The following is a 23,679-nucleotide window of genomic DNA, read 5'->3' on the forward strand; positions in this document are numbered from 1 at the left end:
TAAAATGGCATGATTGACTTAAATATTGCTCCATATTGTTCACTTGACACACCAAAACCGCTCCCTCTCTGCAGCCAGCAACTCACTCTTACGTTACTATAAATCACAAGCCCAAAGATACTGACAACTACTTTACATCCCCAAAAGGTTACGTGAGGATAAGTGTGTGTTTTATGTACCGTCCAGTCCTGAGTTGAGGAGATGCTCTCCCAGGTCGCAGCCGAACACCCTCTCCTTAAGAATGCCTCTCTGTTTGAGCTTCTGCTTGGTGGGCCTGGACTTCATAAAGGTGCGCAGGAATCCCATCAGCTTGCCGTGCTTCTTAGAAACTGTCAGAGGGGGGCGACAGAGAGCTGCTGAGAAATGACACTACAGTGGGAAAGATACTATTGTGGTGGGTGAGGGGTCCATCTTTGTAAGGGGCGTGTCTTTGTTTGTGTGTACAGAGAAGTGCCTGCAAACGTGTGTGTTCATGTGTGCATGTATCCACATGTGAATGTTTAACATGAATGTCATCATCAAATATAAACGGGTGAAAAGACATCAGAAAATTGGAGAGTTTAGTGGGAGCTGGAGCATGGACACTAGTAGGAGGCTGGGTCGTGTTCTGGACCAATGAGCCGCGATCACCAACATCATTAGAACAATAAGCAGCAGCAGATTACTTGGAGGCATCATGAAGATTAGGAGCAAGGAAATAATGATTGTTGTTGGTCATAATAAACCTGTATCGTCTTCCTCTAAAACAACGACTTGCTTCTCATTTATACAACAAGCTCCGTTGTGTTCCTATGATTTATGGGTCTCTAAAATACATGTACACTAATTCTACTCTAAAAACATCCTGACCACTCCTGCCATGCGAACAGCCCAGGGCTTGGCTAGTTGTATAAATGGCTAGTGTACGTTTCCTGGTTGGCTTAAGGGGAAATGTGTTATACAGGCCCTGCATTAAGGGGAGAGATGAGGCGTTAGAAAAGATTAGGACGGTGGAGGGACTCTGATTAGATGACAAATAGATTAATGAGAGAGAAAAATTCCATTTCAGTTGTTGTTACCAGCAAGTCTTAGGTACCAAGGCTGAGGAACTGAGAGAGAGAGAGAGAACGAGAGAAAGGCAATAGATACAACAGGAAGGCGGTTGGAACACCAGCTAAATACATTGTTGTTCTGTACTTTGCACTCTCAAAACAGAGATATACTGTGGTCAGAGATACAAATATGAAGATAACAAAGATGTTGTGGTGACATTAGGCAAGCAAAATAACCTATGGGCTGAGTAATTGTGAAAATATGTGATCCGCTGTGTGTTTCTGGTTATAACATGAGGTCATGGATCCTTTAATAAAAAAATTGTCTAGAGAGATATCATTTTATAATGTTTACTTAGAAGACTTACAAGACGAAGATACAAGGGAGGGAGGAAAAGTGGCTGTTATATACAGTTCAATTAAATATAATAAGCAATATATGCTGCATGCCAGAAAGAAAACATAGTGACCATGATAGCTAGTACTGCATGTTGTCAAACTCATTTGAAGCCAGCCCCTGCAAAACCGTCGACACGCTCTGTGGAGACTGAATACTCATACAGTAGTGATTGATTGGTTGATTGATTGCGTCTGTTTACCGGACGTAGGAGAGGGAGGTCCTGGTGCGCTGGCGTTGGCTGGATCTCCATCTGGAAACACAAACGTCACTCAATACATCTGACATTGATCTGGTGACACAGTGCAGGTGTACAGTGCATTTGGAAAGTATTCATACCCCTTGACTTTCTCTACATTGTTACGTTACAGCATTATTCTAAAATGTATTAAGTTGTTTTTTCCCCCCTCAAATTACACACAGTACCCCATAATGACAAGCCAAAAACAGTTCATAAATGTTTGCAAATTTACTTAAAAAAACAGAAATATTACATTTACATAAGTATTCAGACCGTTTACTCAGTACTTTGTTGAAGCATCTTTGGCAGCGATTACAGCCTTGAGTCTTCTTGGGTATGACGCTACAAGCTTGGCACACCTGTATTTGGGGAGTTCCTCCCATTTTTCTCTGCAGATCTTCTCAAGCTCTGTCAGGTTGGATGGGGAGCATTGCTGCACAGATATTTTCAGGTCTCTCCAGAGATGTTCGATCGGGTTCAAGTTCGGGCTCTGGCTGGGCCACTCAGGGACTTGTCCCGAAGCCACTCCTGCGTTGTCTTGGCTGTGTGCTTAGGGTCGTTGTCCTGATGGAAGGTGAACCTTCACCCCAGTCTGAGGTCCCGAGTGCTCTGGAGCAAGTTTTTATCAAGGATCTCTCTGTACTTTGCTCCGTTCATCTTTCCCCTCGATCCTGACTAGTCTCCCAGTCCCCACCGCTGAAAAACATCTCCACGGCAAGATGCTGCCACCACCATGCTTCACCGTAGGGTTGGTGCCAGGTTTTCTCCAGACAGGATGCTTGGCATTTAGGCCAAAATGCTCAGTCTTGGTTTTATCAGACCAGAGAATCTTGTTTCTCATGTTCTGAGAGTCTTTAGGCAAACTCCAAGTGGGCTGTTATATGCCTTTTACTGAAGAGTGGCTTCCATCTGGCCACTTTACAATAAAGGCCAGATTGGTGGAGTGCTGCAGAGATGGTTGTCCTTCTGGAATGTTCTCCCATCTCCACAGAGGACCGCTAGAGCCCAGTCAAAGTGACCATCGGGTTCTTGGTCACCTCCCTGACCACCCCCTAATTGTTCAGTTTGGCCGGGCGGGCCAGCTCTAGGAAGAGTCTTGGTGGTGACAAACTTCTTCCATTTAAGAATGGAGGACACGGTGTTCTTTGGTACCCTTCCCCAGATCTGTGCCTCGAAACAATCCTGTCTCAGAGCTCTACGGACAATTCCTTCAACCTCATGGTTTGGTTTTTGCTCTGACATGCACTGTCAACTGTGGGACTTTTATATAGACAGGTGTGTGCCTTTACAAATCATGTCCAATCAATTGAATTTACCACAGGTAGACTCCAATCAAGTTGTAGAAACATCAAGGATGATCAATGGAAACAGGATGCACCTGAGCTCAATTTCAAGTCTCATAGCAAAGGGTCTGAATACTTATGTAAGGTATTCCTGTTTTTTATTTTATACCCGTTTTCGCTTTGTCATTATGGGGTATCGTCTGTAGATTTATGAGGAAAAACATGTATTTAATCAATTTCTGAATAAGACTAACGCAACAAAATGTGGAAAAAGTCAAGGGGTTTGAGTATTTTCCCGAAGGCACTGTATTCAGTATGGTGGTGTCATAACGTGTGTGTGTGTGTGTGTGTGTGTAAGCTACCTATTTTAGCGGTGGACTGAGGCTTCTCATTGATGAGCTCCACACACTCACTGGGGAAGAATCCCACCTAAAGTGGGGAAAGACCATCAAAGTAATTGAGGATAACAAGCACGGACACACAAAAACTTGGGAGCGCACACACACACACACACACACACAATACACAATAGCTTACACATGACATAGGTTAAAAAACAAGAGCAAATTAGTTAAAAGTAGAAGCTCAGTGAAAATAGAGAACAGTGAAAGAAAGAAATATAAAGAAATAGAGGAAACAAACAAGAAGGGAAAAGGAAGTACAGAAACATGGAGACGTGAGATAGTGAATGTAGCCATCATCTGGAGAACTGCTGTTCTGCAGCGGGACTCTTTAAAGTGGGTGAGGGAGACAGGCGTGTGCATGAGGGAGACAGGCGTGTGCATGAGGGAGACAGGCGTGTGCATGAGGGAGACAGGCGTGTGCATGAGGGAGACAGGGGTGTGCATGAGGGAGACAGGGGTGTGCATGAGGGAGACAGCCAGCGGTGGAAGTCTCCAGTGATTGTGTCGTGTACCTGGAAGCCATGCTTCCCCCTCCACCAGTTGGAGTCCTCTTTGGGTGGCATATCAATTACAGACAGGATGTCTCCCACCTGGAGAGACACACACATTAGACAAAGACATGAAACAACCTCCGACTTCAAACAAAGTCTATAGGCAAACGAGCCAGATGACTTCATTTAACATCACCCCCCCACCACCATCTGAGCCAAAAGTACATCAACACACATAATACAGCCTCAGCAGTCAAAACACCAGCCCCAAAACTAAACATTATCCAGACACAACAAGCTGCCTGGTTTGGCTGAACTCCACGTTAACTCCTCTCAAACTTATTTCAGATAACAGATAAGGAGAACAGATGAGAAACAGTTGCCATTCCTCACTGTAAGGAGGACAGGACAGAGAGGAGATGAGACCGAGAGAGAGAGACACAAAGAAAGAAAGAGAGCTAAAATGTGCCTCAGTGTTTGGGTCACCCCATTCCAGGGTGCTCTGGCCCAGAAACAGAAAGAGGAGCAGTATGTAGAGCAGTAGAAGGAGGAGAGGACAGGAATAGACAGAACATGAAGATGGAGGAGGAAAAAGAGAAGGAAAAGGAAGGTGACAGCTAAACAGAGAGACCAAGGCCCAGACAGAGGTGACACAGAAATCTGAAAACTATGACTGCCACTAATGTAAATCTCATTTGGTTCTGTGTATCCCTGCAGCAGCTCCATACCTCAATGGAGATCTCGTCGCTGGCCTGCGCCGTGTAGCGCTTGATGACATGAGCAGCGGCGATGGCGGGAACGTTGAGCGAAGCTTCCTCTTTCAGGAGGAACCGATTCCCACGGTTGTCAATCTGGGAGGAACAGCAAACACAAACCTCTGTTGTTTAAGGAATAGACGGGCAAATAATTACATCCCTTTCTCAATATCCCTTAATTATAGTAGTAGGGCTAAAGCACAGGTGGTAAGACAAAGCCTGTCTCTCTAGCTGTCTCTCTCTCTCCCACTCTTCTTTGGTCTTCCCCAACAATTGTCTTCTTTCTCTGGCCAATTTCTTATGTTTCCATGTTTTTACAGCTTATTCTCACCTTCCCTCCTTTCAACGTCTTCGGGGGGAGGGGCAGCCCCACTCCTTAAAAAAAAAAGCAGTCCCACTATGTATTTTTTTTTTAGCTTTATTGAAGAGATAGTACTACCGTGTGAAAGATGGGGGAGGGAGAATCAAAAGGCAGAGGGCCAGATCCGAACCCATGCTGACTCTGGCATATATGTGAGCCGGGGTCAGCAGCTGTAACCACTGGACCACACAGTCCACTCTCTTACGTTTTCTAAAGATACTTTAATAGTCTCACCTCCATCCAGGTGAGCACAGGCCCACAGTTGAGCTTGTTGTCCACGATCATGGAGAGGCGGCTCAGGTACTCCGACAGCAGCGGGGTGAAGATCTGATAAACAACAAAAACAACTGACACAGGACTTTTAACACACAGCTACTGTAGGAGCTGACAGCCATTTACATACATCTACTCCCAGATACCATAGATGAAGACAGGTGACCCAAATATCAACACCTACTAGAATCAGAGAACAAATGTGTACAGAGACAGACAGGTCACAGACAACGATGACTACATAACCTCGATGAAGGTCATTTCATGTCATTCTCAGAGGTCTTCATGCTAACCTACATCGGTACCATCGACCTACATACAGTACAGAAAAACATTCTACAGCTAATTCAGCCAGAATGCTACATAATCCCCCCCCCCAACAAATAAGCTCTCCCACAGTCCCCACTCACCTCTACCCTGTCCCCGATCTCGCTGAGGGGTGGCAGGGGCAGCAGCTGGGAGTAACGCCGGTCGTAGATACACTGGTGGAGGTGAGCGTCCAGAGTACGGAACTCCTCATAGGAGCGCCGAACCATCCACGTCTTAGCCTACATCACACAGATAGACAGATAGATAGAGAGAACGCGCGAGAGAGAGAACGCGCGAGAGAGAGAGAGAGAACGCGCGAGAGAACGCGAGAGAGAGAACGCGCGAGAGAACGCGCGAGAGAACGCGAGAGAACGCGAGAGAGAGAGAGAGAGAACGCGAGAGAGAGAACGCGAGAGAGAGAGCGCGAGAGAGAGAACGCGAGAGAGAGAGCGCGAGAGAGAGAGCGCGAGAGAGAGAGCGCGAGAGAGAGAGCGCGAGAGAGCGCGAGAGAGAGAGAACGCGCGAGAGAGAGAGAACGCGCGAGAGAGAGAGAACGCGCGAGAGAGAGAGAACGCGAGAGAGAGAGAACGCGAGAGAGAGAGAGAACGCGAGAGAACGCGAGAGAACGCGCGAGAGAGAGAACGCGAGAGAACGTGCGAGAGCGCGAGAGAGAGAGAGAGAGCGCGAGAGAGAGAGAGAGAGAGAGCGCGCGCGAGAGAGAGAGAACGCGCGAGAGAGAGAGAACGCGCGAGAGAGAGAGAACGCGCGAGAGAGAGAGAACGCGCGCGAGAGAGAGAGAACGCGCGAGAGAGAGAGAGAGAACGCGCGAGAGAGAGAACGCGCGAGAGAGAGAGAGAGAACGCGCGAGAGAGAGAGAGAGAACGCGCGAGAGAGAGAGAGAGAACGCGCGAGAGAGAGAGAGAGAACGCGCGAGAGAGAGAGAGAGAACGCGCGAGAGAGAGAACGCGCGAGAGAGAGAGAACGCGCGAGAGAGAGAGAACGCGCGAGAGAGAGAGAGAACGCGCGAGAGAGAGAGAGAACGCGAGAGAGAGAGAGAGAACGCGAGAGAGAGAGAGAGAACGCGAGAGAGAGAGAGAGAACGCGAGAGAGAGAGAGAGAACGCGCGAGAGAGAGAGAGGGAAAGAAGAGAGGACAGAAATATTAATGTGAGGAGGAGAGCAAGAAGGGGGGGGAATAAGTCAGACAGGAGGAGAGAGGGAGGGGGAAATATATTCCCACTGTCTAAGTGTATGTGTGAATATGTCTGGGTTAAATATAGCCCTGGCAAGGAGATGTGCGAGCGTGTGCGCTCGTGTTTGGCGAGGGTATGTGGCCGTGCTCACTCACCTGGCAGGACACCTGCACCAGGAAAACCAGGTCTTTGGCAGAGCCCGAGTTCCAGCTGGCATCGCTCTGCTCGTTCGCAAACTGCAACTGAGGAACAGAAACCCAAACACACTCAAGCATGGGTCAGAGGAACAGGTGGAGCAACTATACAAAACATATAGCCTACTGTACATCGAATAAGCAAACACATATACAAGGTTACTGCAAAGCACCCTCCTATACCTACACACACGATCAGGATACATTATATCCAGGGAAATCTCAATCCTTGCCTGGTACCTTTTACACAACCTCTCCTAGTTGCCCAGATTCTGCATCTTCTAATAAAGCAGCCAACTAAATCAGGAGATCTTTCAAAATGGCCGACAACATCTCAGCCAACAAACAGTATTAAAGTGTAATGGACTTAATGCCGAGAAAGCTGTGACAAGACAAGCCTGCTAAACTAGTGACAACAGAGCCTGTGTCGCTAATAGAAAGCCTCGGGTGGAGCCGTAGGACACCCATGGGGTTCTGGTGGCCCGGATTTACAAACATGTGGGCTTCTACAAACAAGCACAAAAGGAAGACCGTTTTTTTTGTCTTTTCTCTTTTTTGGGAAAGAGGAGGAAGAAGTGAGGGAGGTGTTGAGGCTCCAGGTGGATTAAAATAGAAAATACTTTCATCTGAAATGAGACCGGCAGTGTTGTGGACTTCGGAGCGTTTGTCTGGAGAGAGAGCGAGAGAGAGAGAGGTAAAGAGAAAGGAGCCAGAGAGACATAAGAAAGCAAATGCAAGAAAGAGGAAGAAAAGGAGGCGCTTTGGCGTGTGTGTTTCTGACTCAGAGAGCAAGGACAGTGAGATGAGAATGGTCTCTTTTCTTCAGGGGCTTCAGACACTAATGAGCAGTGCTCCCTCTGCCAAACACACACACAAACACGCGCTCCAGCACAGAGAACGAGAGCACTAACAGCTGTGCTGGGTGAGGAGAGACATGGAGGTGATGATGTCGCTCACTACATCAGGTGTATGGAGTTCATCATCATGAATATGTTTAAAATGGCATTAAGTTACCTAATCCTTGTAATAGGATGACGTTACATTATCTATATCTAGAGGTATGAGTGAGAACATCAGAGAAAAGAGAGAGTACTGCTGCTCTTCCACTACAATGCCCATGGACTGAAAATCAGAGTGAGTTTGTTTGCGCGTGAGTGAGTAAGTTTGTGTAGGTCAGGTACAAAGAAAGAGTCAGCCTCAGCCCTGGAGATGTTGCTGCTCTCATCTCTCTACTGTGCCCACCCCACCCCCTTCCGCCCATAGCCCTGACGCATTCTGACAGGAACACACACACAGTACAGACATGCGGGAACACACACACACCCACCCACAGTGAGACCTGTACTGTGAGGTCATTAGTAGTGTGTCAGTCTTGTTCACATGTGATCATTAAGACAGCAACACTACAGGCATGAGGCTGGGGTTGTCGCCACGACAGCAACACTACAGGCATGAGACTGGGGTTGTCGCCACGACAGCAACACTACAGGCATGAGGCTGGGGTTGTCGCCACGACAGCAACACTACAGGCATGAGGCTGGGGTTGTCGCCACGACAGCAACACTACAGGCATGAGGCTGGGGTTGTCGCCACGACAGCAACACTACCGGCATGAGGCTGGGGTTGTCGCCACGACAGCAACACTACAGGCATGAGGCTGGGGTTGTCGCCACGACAGCAACACTACCGGCATGAGGCTGGGGCTGTCGCCACGACAGCAACACTACCGGCATGAGGCTGGGGTTGTCGCCACGACAGCAACACTACAGGCATGAGGCTGGGGTTACCATCACTACAGTAACATTACAGCATGAGGCTGGGGTTACCATCACTACAGTAACATTACAGGCATGAGGCTGGGGTTACCATCACTACAGTAACATTACAACATGAGGCTGGGGTTACCATCACTACAGTAACATTACAGCATGAGGCTGGGGTTACCATCACTACAGTAACATTACAACATGAGGCTGGGGTGACCATCACTACAGTAACATTACAACATGAGGCTGGGGTGACCATCACTACAGTAACATTACAACATGAGGCTGGGGTGACCATCACTACAGTAACATTACAGCATGACGCTGGGATTACCATCACTACAGTAACATTACAACATGAGGCTGGGGTTACCATCACTACAGTAACATTACAGCATGAGGCTGGGGTTACCATCACTACAGTAACATTACAACATGAGGCTGGGGTTACCATCACTACAGTAACATTACAACATGAGGCTGGGGTTACCATCACTACAGTAACATTACAGCATGACGCTGGGATTACCATCACTACAGTAACATTACAACATGAGGCTGGGGTTACCATCACTACAGTAACATTACAGCATGAGGCTAGGGTTACCATCACTACAGTAACATTACAACATGAGGCTGGGGTTGTCGTCACTATAGTAACATTACAGCATGAGGCTGGGGTTACCATCACTACAGTAACATTACAACATGAGGCTGGGTTGTCGTCATACCATCACTACAGTAACATTACAGCATGAGGCTGGGGTTACCGTCACTACAGTAACATTACAACATGAGGCTGGGGTTACCGTCACATTACAACATGAGGCTGGGGTTACCGTCACTACAGTAACATTACAACATGACGCTGGGGTTACCATCACTACAGTAACATTACAACATGAGGCTGGGGTGACCATCACTACAGTAACATTACAACATGAGGCTGGGGTTACCATCACTACAGTAACATTACAACATGAGGCTGGGGTTACCGTCACTACAGTAACATTACAACATGAGGCTGGGGTTACCATCACTACAGTAACATTACAACATGAGGCTGGGGTGACCATCACTACAGTAACATTACAACATGAGGCTGGGGTTACCATCACTACAGTAACATTACAACATGAGGCTGGGGTTACCGTCACTACAGTAACATTACAACATGAGGCTGGGGTTACCGTCACTACAGTAACATTACAACATGAGGCTGGGGTTACCATCACTACAGTAACATTACAGCATGAGGCTGGGGTGACCATCACTACAGTAACATTACAACATGAGGCTGGGGTTACCGTCACTACAGTAACATTACAACATGAGGCTGGGGTTACCATCACTACAGTAACATTACAACATGAGGCTGGGGTTACCGTCACTACAGTAACATTACAACATGAGGCTGGGGTTACCGTCACTACAGTAACATTACAACATGAGGCTGGGGTTACCATCACTACAGTAACATTACAGCATTAGGCTGGGGTGACCATCACTACAGTAACATTACAGCATGAGGCTGGGGTGACCATCACTACAGTAACATTACAGCATGAGGCTGGGGTTCTAATACAGGCCTCTGGAACATCCATAAGGACCTACGACATTAGTAATAGACATGGCTAAAACACACTTCATTTACAGTCAGCCAAGCAGGACATCTTTGTAGTTTACATTTCTAAAATGGGCATTTTTGCTCGCACGCACAGTCTTGTGTCAAAACCTACCTCGATGGAGCCAAACTCCACATTGTCATAGTGGAAGTGGGCACAGTCAACAAGCTTAGGGAAGTGACCTTTCACAACAGACAGCCTGAGATAGAAACACACACAGCAGTCAGATTAGATTAAACAACAGCATTATACAGCCACAGAGTGTGTGAGTCACAATACAGAGAATCTATTTGTCTTGAACAGCAGCAGACCAACACTGTTTTAACGTTAGAGCAGTAGTAGAAGCCCTGTATACGTTTGGGTGAATTAATAGGCCTACACTTAGGTTAGGAGTGAAGCTCCAGCACAAACAAAGCTGTAGCCATGAGAGCTTGACAGTGACCATGGTGAAGACTGCTTTGCATGTCCCTACTCCCAAATGCACACACTGACTGCGGCAGTTCCATGGCATGGTGATTTTAGCAGCTCGACGTTTATTGTCATGAATCTTGCCTTGCAGGCAGATATGAGCGATTTCTGCTAGATGGGCCAGCTGCAAAGTCAAAACTGGCTAGATTGTAAAAATGTATGAAAACAAAAAATTTGTTTTTGGTCTTAAATTTAAGGTTAGGGTTAGACATTTGGTTTAGTGGTGTGGTTAAGGTTAGGTTTTATGCCAACCTGCGGTTATTTAGAGGCAATACGGTGACCAGGGCCAAACTTGATCATTGACATCACTCACTCCTCTAAGCTTCACATCACATCAACCTTCCACTGTCAACTACCACATAACCGCACAGCAGCCAGGGGGAAATGAAACTGGGGACCTTCCTGTTTCACAGCACTGCGTGGGCTGTAAGGGGAGTTCTGAGGTTCTCTGTATGTGTTTGTGTTTAAACTTCTCTCCGTCCCGTGTCTCTACAGAAGTGGTTTAAGACCTGACAGGGATGTCCATACAAGGGCATTCATCACAGAGCACAGCTACAAAGTATAGTGGACCTGAAATACTACAGTGTATATAATATACACCCTTCCTCTCAGTCTATGCTTGGCATCCCTTGTCTGGCACCAAAGTTCCATCGGTGCCTAAAGGTTCACGTTTCACACCACTTCTGCGTCCTGTAACTACACTGCAGTCACATTTCCCTCGTGCAGGTCAGCAGTGTACTTGTTCCACCCTCTTTAAATGGTCTTTAACTGTTCCAATCCACCCTCAGTGAAATGATTAAGACCCAGAGGGCAGTGTGCCAGTCTTAGTGGCAGTATCACCTCTTGCTCATCTTCCCCTTCAAGTTGGCAGTGGTGCCCACGGAGCGGGTAGCGGGCTCCCCGGAAGTGTCCAGATTATCGGTGCTCCAAGCCTTAGGGAGGGAGATGAGGAAAGAGGAAAAAAAAGACACAGTTAGTAAAACACAACAGTCAACAGGCCACATTATATGGTGTCTGTCTGTCTGTCTGTCTGTCTGTCTGTCTGTCTGTAGGGGTGGTGGTCAAGACTGTACCTCAAAGGGAGATAGGGAGGACACAAGTCTCAAGAAGACATCAGATATATCTAGATTGACTGTAGTAACAAAGTATGGTTTATAGGCTACACCATCTACAAAATCTTTATACAGCATGGCTCTTCCTTCTTGACGGTGATTTGACTCTGTCAAAGCAACTTCCTCAGCCCCATGATGTCACTCCTGACTACAGTACATAACATGCAGAAGATACTTACACAAACACAGCACAACTAACACCACTGCAGAGGACAGAGCAAACTGTAGTAGTGGTAGCTGTGTCTGATTCTACTTCACATTGTGTAGCCTATATAAACTGTTAGTTAGTAAATCCCTGTCCCCCTGCGCGTATCCAGTCCTTCCTGTCAGGATCTGCATGACGACGCAGCAGCGATCACACAGCGGAGCTGAATGCGCACTGACTCAACAGCAGGTGGAAACACAGCTCTAACCATCACACGATTCACACCTTCACAGGCCCTACGGCAAGCCAGACACACACCCCTCCTCTCCCTCTGGCTTTAGGGCTACCTTCACTCATCTCTAAACCAGCATACAGCCATGTAATCGTCATCATCACAAATGAACCAACATAAATATGTCCCTCTTTTCATTCTTACCTCTCTCTCTCTCTCTCCCAATGTCAATATTCACCTCCTTTCCATATTATCCAGCTGATGAATGCAAACCAACACACCCACTCCTACAGCAACAGGTAGCAGCACAGATGAGCTGTCAACCACCAGAGGGAATGAACATCAATCACTCACTGTGTGTACACACACACACACACACACACACACACACACACACACACACACACACACGACCAGTGTATATTACACCCATAAGGCTTTGGTAGAGGCTAACTGAGGTCATTTGTCTGTTGTCAGGACAATATGTCCCAAATAGACTAAGGTTTGTAATATACACAGGGTTGTCACCCCCATGGGATGAATTGGTGACAACCATCTCCATTCACAACAAAGACAGTGAAAAATGGTTTTGCCCAGATGGGGGGAGGATGGGATGGGAATTTGGCTAAAAGTATGTGGATGAGTGATTCTCGATTCTCCTTAAAATACTCAATGGGATCAAAAATCAAAACCCCATGATCAGAAGCTAAAGGCCTCTACCTGAACAAGTGTAGGAGAATCTACCGCTTTCTCAGAGAGTTGGCCTATCTTACAACGTCTCACTCTCACATGCCAACAGCAACTGTGACAATAACAGACTGGATACAGTTTGGAAGGGTGCAAGCCAGGTTCAAGATCAGATTCTCCACTACTCGGCCTGTCATGGGCTCCTGCAACACCTTTAAAGGATACAGCAATGAAAACACCTGGGCTTTTAAAACCTTCCCAGTTGTGAATCACTGTGATTGGGGTCAGTGTGTCTGTTCACTGGTTATTCCTCAGCAGAAGCAGAGGATGCAGAGCTGGATAGAGTACTGCAGCTCCAGGGAAAAACATCACTCCTCAGAGTACTGGCCTAGGATCAGTACTACTCCTCCCGGGACTGACCTTAACCACACAAACTGGTCCTGGTCTATCGCTTAGGGACAACCGACACCCTCACCGTTCCTGGGTGAGTGAGTGGGAGAGTGATCACCTGGCATAGGCTTGCTGTGGTAAATTGACTTAACAGTACGCCTGGACAGCCCTGCCTCCACCTGGTAGATGTGTGTGTACACACGCTCAGCGGGGCCCTTAGAGACTGAAAGCACTGGGGCTAAACTGGGCACAGCTAGGCTTCATCAGAATACATCAGAGCTGCATCACTCCAGCATTGAGTGTATCATACACCAAGATGTGTCCGTTCAGCCCTCAGTACAGCCCGGCCCCTCAGCCTCGACTCAATCCCTCTGACAACGTGGCAACAGCAGAGAAACTCAACGAGCTGAGAGTCCATCATTACAAAGCAGGGGATAAGGTATTTATAGACAAGAACCCTGGCCTGTATCCAGTCTGCACTGACTGTCTGCAACATGCATTCATTCCATCTCCAACATTCTAAAACCATTGTTCACCACCTGACTGGTACATTAATGGATGCTAAAGGTCATTAGCATCCAATTGTTGCGCCAGGCCAGACAAGGCATTGGCATGACAGTCAGTGGCAGTAGACAGAGAGTGTAGAGGACCACGTCATGTCGTTGCTCTTCCAGTAACTCCATACCCCTCTTCACTCTACACCAGGCTCGAGTTTCACAGGCAGCCGGTACGGAACAATAGGCACCTGAAACTGGATCTGCCATGGAAGCCACCGCTCCCAAACAACAGTTAGCTAGACGGTCAGAGACACAGGCAGGCGGTCAGAGCAGAGCAGTATCCACACAGCCTTCAGGGACAATACCAGCCGTTAATCCTAAGAGACTAGGCTCTAGTAGGTATTGTTGTACAGCAACAACACAGAGAGGTCTTCTTCAGACCAAAACCAAAGACATGAGAATCCTAATGGCATTCAGGCAGGGTAATAACCCCTGCAGGCATTCACTCTCACACCCCCTCATTGCTTCCACAGCAGCCCTCTCTCTCCCCCTCCTGTTCTCTACCTTCCGCATCCTCCTCTTCTTGAACATTGAGGGACCCTTCCCAACCCTTTCAAGTGAGGGCGGGGTTCTTTTAGATGTTGGTGTAGTCCATCTCCAGTGCTACGCAGCTCCTCTGTCCATTCATCTGTCTGTTACCATCGGTCTCCCATGGTTACCTCCGCCCAGCCATCACTGCCACCACTGTCCACTCTCAGTGCATTCTGCTCAGAGGGACAGGTAAGTGGACCTAGAGGTTACGTCTGTGTGTGTGTGCACAGACACATACTTGACTGTTGAATATTTCACGGTGTGAACACACACAGCAATCTGAACCCTGGGCCATTGCCAGAGCTCAGGCTTCTCAGCTGTTCTGTGAGAGGGGCAGGAGCCGGACTGACGGGTGGTCGGGCGCTTTATAGAAACGCTTGGTTTCCTTCCTAATCTATCTGGCGACAACTGCCAGTTACACAGGGCAACACAACCTCCACATCATAGCAAAACCACATAAGGGGGCTATAAAAAGGTGTCACGTTTAATGCTTCGACAAGGCCAAGAGGAGGGAGTCTTGGTGGTACGGAGAAGAACTGTATAGTAGGCTGACCTAGAAACCGTGTTGTGTTGAGTCTAGAGGATCCAGCATGCTATATAAACCCCCTCTCAGTTTAGACATCTTTAAATGATAAGCCCTGGTTCTCTCAGTAAGGCCGCTGTCATCAGATCTCACCTCATAGTTTGAATGTTTGTGCCCTGATCCAACAGCAACAGTCCATATAATGCATGCCTGGTATTCCAGCCTCTCCTCTCCTTTAGGGACCGGGAAAACAGGAATTCTGATCTTGTTTGGGAAGAGCGGCTGCAGTTGTTCAGCACCAGCTCTACCCAGTGTCTGTCTACCCAGTGTCTACCCAGTACCAAGCAGTGTTGAGGAGTAGTGAACTACATGTAGTTCAACAAGTAACTTAACTACATTTTAAAGTTGAACTAAATTCCAATCCTGGTAGTGTTTTAGTCTAATTACTTTTTTTTACCATGTAGCGGTGTAGCTAACTACTGGAACTACACACTACTGTTCTTGCAAATAGAAAAGATGATATGGCTGAAGTAAACAAGAATTTCCTTTCGTTTTTTAGCATCAGCCTTTCTCCGAATTCTCATTTGAAACACAGTTTTTGTGTTTAATATGCACATTCTGTTATCTTACTGCAGAGTGATCTGTTTTAACAATTTGTAGTATATGACATTTCAGATTTAGATAGAATTTATCAAGAAGTAGTTTGGATCTAGTGAACTACTTTCTCAAATTAACTTTAGTGTAGTTTAACTTCTTCCAGTGTGAAGTAATTGGTAGCTTGGTAATCAATATTTTCAGAGGAGCTTCCCCAACACAGGTAGAAAGTCATCCATTGCTGGGTAGTGTTTGGTCCATAACAATGTGCAGTGGGAGAACGGTGCCACAGAGAGACATGTCCACCATGGAGACATTCAGGGAAATAAGACAAAACAAGCATGCAAAGAATATTTACCAGAATAGCAGATCACTCACACCACACTGGGTAAAGCCACACACAGACATTATCGTGCTGATGACATACAGAGGTTGACAATACTTGTAATAATTGTTGACCGCATGCACAAGTATGTATATTTACACACACGTGCAGACAGACCACCACACAGACAGGCACAATACGTACCCACAGACATAAAGAGGTGCATACAGAGTTTGGGTAGACGGAGACTTACCAGACATGACTGTCCGGCTCATAGCGCATATAAACATGGTGCATTTCCCAACCCACTGGGGTTACGACACTTCACACAGAAAAAGAAAATGAAGGAAGCACATTTAATTTCCGTCCCTTCATACAAGAGGCTTATTGTGTGTAGACAAGAGACAATACACTCTAGACTGCTTCCTTTAGGGATTTGAGTAAGTTGAGTTCACAGTTGATTCTAGAGAGAAAGTCAAGACTTTTGTTTAGCCTAATTGTTTGAGGGTACATTTTTTCTAAATGTTTTAACATTGAGGATTTAATCCACAATGTTATTAAGCTTTGTGTTGAGAGCTGGAGCGAGAGGACTTGGCTGACTGTTCACGCTCCATCATAAAGAGCCAAACCTTAACCAACAAGCCCTTAATCTAATGTAACAAGGCCATGCATCAACACCACTGCTGTGAAAGCCTTCTCTACTCTGACACAATTAAAATATCACTTGATTCCCATACAGATCCATCCCTATAATATTGCCATCTAACCTATAACCCAGAGAGAAACGTATCTCAAATGCCTATGCTGGTTTTGAATACTCCTCTTTGTTGACAACAACCCTTGGTATTTCGATAAGTCAGTCACATACCATTTCTAACAAGCTAACCTGTGAGGTTGTCAGCACGGCCAGCATCATTGTGCTTGGGCTTCCCAGTATTACAGCAGAGTGAAGTGTTGTCACACTGTGTCTCAGGGGAGTTGACTCATCTAGTTAGTTGGAGGTGGGAGAGGAGCAGACAGACAGGGGTCACACACAGGGGTCAACACACTAAGGAAATGGGTTAAATGTGACTGTTTTGTTCCTTCTTTACTAGGCCTAAGTCGTGTGTGTATAAAAGATTTGGCGTGGCTATGCTGTGTGTCTCTGTGTGTGTGTGTGTGTGTGTGTGTGTGTGTGTGTGTGTGGGGGGGGGGGGGTAGGCTGAGTGAATGTAGGGAGTTCGGCTAGGCTTACTCTACCCTATGAATCACACGAGTGAGGTTGTTCCATGAACCTTACTAAGTCTCAGGCATTGAATGCGTTTAAAATGTTGACTAGAGTCAGTGGGCAGCCTGTTGGTCTGTGCAGAGCAGACGTTGGTGTTTGTGATGTGGGAGTGAGGCTCCATGCTTTGTAGTCAGCCAGAGCCTTACCAACATTTGCCGAGATCTTCCGTCATGTGGGCAGCATCGCTATGGTAACGCAGCGCGTTTTTGCATGTCAGGCCGTGAGAGGGAGATTGTGTGCTTGCTCGCGCTTATAAAGGACTGCATGGATAAGATTTGGGTGGACAGGATGTCAGAGTAGGATAAGAGAGTGTGTGTGTGTGTGTGTGTGTGTGTGTGTCTCTCACAGGGAAAGAAAAATAATGGTGAGAGCCCCGATTCAACTACTTATATCTTTGTGCGATTGAGAGGATTTAAGCAGGATCAAATGTGCTTGACTCTGTGTGGGATGAACTGGACAGTGTGTGTGCAGGGGTGAGTGAGCAACATGAGTGTGTTTCTCTCATTCCTCTATTGACTCTGAACTTGACACAGAAGTTGGTGTAGCGACAGTGGCCAGCAACTCTCTCATGCCTGTAGGTGTATTGAGTGAAGTGGGTCTCACACACACACAGATTTAACACACATATGCACCATATACTTATGACGACTAAAAAACAACAAGCTCAAAACCACTCTGCGTAAATGAATCCTGACAAATCTCTCATAACTAAATCCCTGGCTGGCTATTATTACGATGATTGTTTTGTCTCTGCCTCTCTGCTCAGCAGGAGTCCTGGATCTTGACCCCAAAAGAAGACAATAGGATAGAGGGTCAGTGAAGCAGAAGAGCCATTTGTTATTGTCCCCTTTCTCCCACAGTCAGTAACCCCCCCCCCCCCCCCAAGCGTCGCTGTCTTCACAGTCAAGGAGTCTTGGGTCTGTCCTCTTCAGGTCACAGCACAACGCTGGCTTGGCTTGGTTGGGTGGGTTTGGCTTGGGTTGGTTGGGTTGGGTCCGGCATGGGTTGAATGGGAAGATGATCATGGGAAAACCCAGAAGAGGAATACTGGACGCATGTGCCATCAAACATAGATAAGAGGAAGACTTGACTTCTTCTTTCTTCTGAATGGCAACCTTGCCAACAGAGAATACTACAGCCCAAAAGGTGAATGTCTGTTTGCATAACCCAGCTGCTCCAACAGTTTTGCTTGTTGTCTAGAACTCCCCCTGCTACTCCTCCATGCCCCATCCCCTGCTTCTCTCACTCCTCCATTTCACTCACTTTCTGTATGAAAGAGGACAATGAGAATCCCCCACACTTCTCCACCCTTCTTTCCTTCCTTCCTTCTTTCTCCAGGGGGAAGAATAGATTCAAAGAGTGTCCTTTCATGCTCACTCTCCCTCCTCCTCCTCCTCCTCTCTTTCGTAGCAACCCAGTGTAATAGAAGTGTCAGCCCCTCTTTCTCTGAGGACTGAATAAGTGGGTAATGTTGGGAGACGGGTCTTGGGAGAATTCGGGGGAGGCGGGGTGAGGAGGAACGGCATCACAAATCTGCTCTTTTCGTTATTGTCATCATCTGCAAGTGGTCGCGGCTGGGCTAATGTGACGTGAATGGGCCAGTGTGGGCCAAGTACAGTGGTGGCTACAAGTGGTGATCTGTCACGCCGGACACACTGCACACGTGGGGTGAGGGGGTGACGGAGACAGACAGGCACTGTGTTGTTCAAATCCAGGGGCTACTACGGTGAGAGGAGCTTGGGGACTGGACATGGGGGAGAAGCATCAGCTTGGATCCAGACACAAGAGGCCAGGGGTCAAGTCATTCAGCAGGTTGACAGCCCAATAGCACATGTAAACACACTCAGTGAGGTACAGCTAGATAGTCACAACACAAGACTGCACATGATTACTTTTCATGTTTCACGCAACATTAGGCCCCTTGGTTATTGATGTAGTATGCCATCACTAACACTGTAGAGGTGTACCATAGGGGTGCTTCCTCTGTCTCTGAGCCTCAATACAACTTTACTGGGAGTGTGTTTATAATGCATGAGCTCCGTTAGCCCCCCCCCACTGCCCTCTGACCTTTCACAGAACAACACAGGCCTTGGCCTTCCCATTCAGCCATTCCCCGCCATCCCCTCACCTCCTATAGATCTCGCCCAACAACACACCAAAAAAGGAACCGCATTCACCCATCTACCACGCCGGTCCCCCCTCCCTTTACTCCTCCTCCCCCCCCCCCCCCCCCAAAAAAACCTCTCAGAGTTGGCATGGGAAGCCATAGGGTTGGCTAGCTGAGATGGAAGGCTGGGGAGGGTCAGGGTTGTGCAAGAATAGAGCAAGGTGGGCTCTATCACTGACATTCCAGAAGAGGGTCCCTGGGAAACAGACAGTCCCCCTGTCACCCCCCACTGCCCCCGTCACCCAAAAAGCGGCTCTCTGGAAGCCCCGTACTCTTTCTTCCACGCGACAGGAAAGACAGAGCTACCGGCAGCATACTAAACACCAAACACTGCCCTCATCCCAGCTGCAGCCACGTGAGATACAGAGACAAGAGAGAGAGAGAGAAGAGACGAAAAAGTTGAAAAAAGAGAAAGGTGGGGGAAGAAAGATGGGGAGGAAAGAAAAGATTGAGGGTGAATTCGTCAGAAGCCTGACTGTTGTGAACAAGTGTGTGGTGTGTGTGGCTGTGTGTAGCGAGACGTGAGGGACAATGGACGAGGGGGCCGTTTGTGTTGGTACGGAACAATGTGGGCATGGCTTCAGAACAGATGTTTCTATAGGGGCAGACAGCTGGCACCCAGAGCATCTGACTGCAGCGGAGAGAGAGAAAAACCATAGAGGAATGAGGGAAAGGGAGAAGGCTGAATGAAAACACTAACAGAAAACAAATGATCCATATGTGGAGGTCTGGTGGAGGAAACAAGGTCGCCAGCCATGGTAAAGGGGAGGGAAGGGTTTCTGAAGACATGCTTCAGCAGTGTGTGGAGGATGTCCAGGCAACATGAAAGATTTTAAACTGTAGATCTAGCATTTATAGTGGCTGAGTATATGGACGGACAGAGGGCTACACTCCAGGATAGTGACTTTGTGTCTGTACTGCATAGGCAGGCATGCTGTCTGTTTAGTCAGTGTCTCTTCAAGCTGCTGTATAAGGGCTTGGGCAACCAGGATATGAATCATAATGCAAAACCGGTTTGTAGGCACTGACTGTACTGTAAGTCATGGATAGAAGGGTGATCCATGAGGCAAACAGATATTGGCATAGCACACATTCCAGCCTCCAGGCCAAAACAGACAGAGAGAGGAGTAGTGAGAGGGGGAAGGGAGGAAAGTCATAGGTTTGTAAACAGGTTAATGTACTGTAAATAAACCATATATGATCATACACAGTATTAGCACAGAGATCTAATGTTAAGCACCCATTAAATAGTATTTTTCCATCTCCAGGGTGAGTAGTGTGTGTGTGCGCACGCATGGGTGTGGCTGGCTTCTCCTCTGAGGGCGTTAGGGCAGATGATGGGTGACAGGGCGTGAGGCAGTGCCCTCACCCAGATCAGACCAGCCCTTCTCCGGCCTGAGGCGGGACTCTGTGTCACCCCTTGGCCCCAAGCTGTCAGCAGCAGCCCTGTGAGCCCAGCTCCAGCTCCAGCAGTTCAGGTTTTAGGCCCTGGGAAAGGGGTCAGGGACAGTGTCCCCAGTCAGGCCTCTTTAGCTCAGCTTACAGCTCACCTCTCTAGACCTACCAGGGATCAAAGATCCCTTTACTATTCACATGGCATAAGGTACAGCAGTAAGTGCCTGGTAATAACATAGTTATGGCTCACATGAGACGCAGCACCTCTCTAAAGGGCCCGCTTTGAGAGCAGCTTGAAAGATGCTCAACATGTTAACATGCTCAGCAAAACAGTAGCTAGCGGTAATTCAATTCACCATTATCACTGTAGGAAAAAAGCCTTTTCATTTAAGAAATAAAAACTAGCGGACAGCTAGTTGAGGTGATGATCGGCGTTGCGTGTCGTTTGGGGTTATGAGTCAATAACATAGCCTACACTAGGCTTTTATTTATTTAACCTTTGTTTAACTAATGAAGTCAGTTAAGAACAAATTGTTATTTACAATGACGGCCTAGGAATAGGTTAACTGCATTGTTCAGGGGCAGAACGACAGATTTTTACCTTGTCAGCTTGGGGATTCGATCTAGCAACCTTTTGGTTACTGGCCCAACGCTCTAACCACTAGGCTACATGCAGGACCACATTTTGGCGAGCTGCTTGAATAATATGCCACAGAATAAGCACACAGGACAAACAATAGGTGTAGTAGTGCTCCAAGGTTGTCAAACTAGATATTTCTAAACATCTGTCCTCACGGTGAGTCCACATGCAGGCGGAAGTAGAGACGAGCAGAGAGCAGCACTGAGCACACAGGAGGACTGTCTGACCGTCACCCCTGACAACAAGCTGTGCGCTGCCTAAACCAGTCCCCCCCCTGCCTCTCTCCACATCCTCATTTTAGCTCAAACATAAACCGCTTGCTTTGTGACTGAATGTTGTTGTTAATGCATCTATGTTTGTTTCCTTTCTTAGTATACGGTATGTGATAAAATAATTATCTGTCAGTGAGGAACCAAACCAGTGGCCAATGACAGAGGTGTGGCCAGAACGGCTAGTGTTACAGAGTCCATAAGCAGCCATTGATTTGAGTGTATTCTGTGTTTGTGCTCCATTACAGGCAGATCCACACAGGTGTCTATCTCTAGGGGGGAGAGAGAGAGAGAGAGAGAGAGCGCAATAATTCAGGGTAGAGAGAGGAAGGTAGTAGGAGGGCCTCACAGTAAATAGGAAGCTGGGAGAGATGGAGAGGATTATTGGTGGGCGTGCCCCTGCTGTGACAGCTCTCTATTTTCTACCTTTCTCTCCATTTTCCTGTCTAGGTTCTCTTTCTACCTTATTTGTACATTGAGGACATCTTTATGTAATTTGTGCAGCCCAAGTGGCAGAGGGGGAAGGGAATAGTGGAATAGAATGTGAGGTTACGTAACAGCAGTGCTGATTCTGACAAACACCAAAATCAACCATTCCTCTCATGTTTACTTGTTATAATAACGCTGGTGTGCCGAGGACAGGGAAGGTGTGTGTGTGTGTACTGAGACACTTCCCTTACCACTCCAACTCCTCAGGCCATCAATGGTAGCAAGAAGGGACCACAGCTGGGAACAAGCTTCAATAGGATTAAATTAACCAGAGCACATCAGAGCAACAACTAACATGGGACCGGATGCATAAATAAAAAGGATGTATTATTAGAGAGTTCCTTTCTGTACAGTAAGAGCCCCCTATCATTCAGCTGTTGGCAGCTACAGGCCAAGCATTTCGTTCTCCTGTTGGCAAGTGAGCATCCCTGGGGAGCATTTACATTAAATCAAGCATGGTGAAAACAACTAGCATTTGAGTTCAGTTGGGGCTGGGATAGGCTAATTTGTGCTGCAACGGAAGCCTAATCTTTATAATAGTCTTACTACAAATACGTACATAAAAACTACACACACATTGAACTGCAGCTGACTACACACTGTGCCAACAATGTGAAGGAAGCTGAATAACTCTTGCTCAGCAAATGTAATGTCCAAGCGTAAAAGGCACTTAACACAACATTACCATCAGTCTGCATTGATTTTCCTCTTACCGAACATTGCAAGTGACCATACACGAGACAATTAAATGGAAATCAATTAGGTATGTAGCCAGTGAGTCCATCCAACAGCTGTAAATAAAACGTCTGTCCGAAACAAAGACACACACACAGTATTTTTCTGTCTCTGTTGCTCAGTCTCTGTATGGTATACACACACACACACACTGTCTCCGTCGTTCTGTCTCAAGCCCTCAGTCTTAGTCTCATTCAATCTCTGAAACACACAGCTCCTGCCAGACAGTGTTATGAAGATGCTGGGTTTGTAATTAAACACCTTGATCGCCCACTGCTGCTCACACTGGAGGCAGAGCTAATCCTCAAACTGACTATTGGGGAGAGCAGGCCAAGATAAACTACACCAGCTGGACATGGAATCAGAATGACAACATTCTTGGATACTGGAAAGGGTTCAGACTAGGGAGGTCAATGTAACCAATGGGTCTTGAGATTGTGAGATGGAGGCTAAACTATAGCCTTGAGCGAAGCATTAAACTCAGGACTGACAACACAGTAATGCTTCTCTAGAACATGGAACTATCTATCTATCTATCTAAAGCCAGCGAGTCTATCCAACAGAGCCACAATGACCATAAGATTTAGTTCCATAAAGGAAAAAGCAGTAATGACACATGCCTTGTTTTGCCAGGCACTAGAGAATACAGAAACATAAAATAGGTCTGACTATTCCTAGTTTTCCAAGGGAAATGTAATGTACAGTCTGAGAATAAACATAGGTGACATAATCTGAAGCTAAGCACCAGTTCAGCCTGTTTCAGCTGTAACATACTGGGTCCACTGCGGTTGGGTAGATTAATGACGGACTGATCATTAATGACAGAAATAC

At 47.0% G+C, this 23,679-nt stretch overlaps 1 protein-coding gene across 3 annotated transcripts in view; it reads right to left on the reverse strand.

The window, feature by feature from the left end:
* LOC115182339 (rho GTPase-activating protein 33) overlaps positions 1-23,679 on the reverse strand; it is a 37,542-nt gene that overhangs the window by 12,020 nt on the left and 1,843 nt on the right. Inside the window, exons 1-11 of one of the 3 annotated variants that reach the window (XM_029743974.1) lie at positions 16,140-16,189; positions 11,631-11,722; positions 10,437-10,521; positions 6,893-6,979; positions 5,647-5,784; positions 5,198-5,290; positions 4,576-4,698; positions 3,869-3,946; positions 3,315-3,381; positions 1,631-1,681; positions 180-329 (exon numbers count right to left, since the gene is read on the reverse strand). In XM_029743974.1, the coding sequence (XP_029599834.1) occupies positions 180-329; positions 1,631-1,681; positions 3,315-3,381; positions 3,869-3,946; positions 4,576-4,698; positions 5,198-5,290; positions 5,647-5,784; positions 6,893-6,979; positions 10,437-10,521; positions 11,631-11,641 (883 nt within the window). In that variant the 5' untranslated portion in view covers positions 11,642-11,722; positions 16,140-16,189. Of the gene's footprint in view, positions 1-179; positions 330-1,630; positions 1,682-3,314; positions 3,382-3,868; positions 3,947-4,575; positions 4,699-5,197; positions 5,291-5,646; positions 5,785-6,892; positions 6,980-10,436; positions 10,522-11,630; positions 11,723-12,483; positions 12,661-16,139; positions 16,190-23,679 lie in introns of those variants that run through there. The other 2 variants (XM_029743967.1, XM_029743959.1) reach the window with 2 other exon arrangements.

This window comes from Salmo trutta, chromosome 3 (genome assembly GCF_901001165.1).
Source record: "Salmo trutta chromosome 3, fSalTru1.1, whole genome shotgun sequence".
Taxonomy (NCBI): Eukaryota; Metazoa; Chordata; class Actinopteri; order Salmoniformes; family Salmonidae; genus Salmo; species Salmo trutta.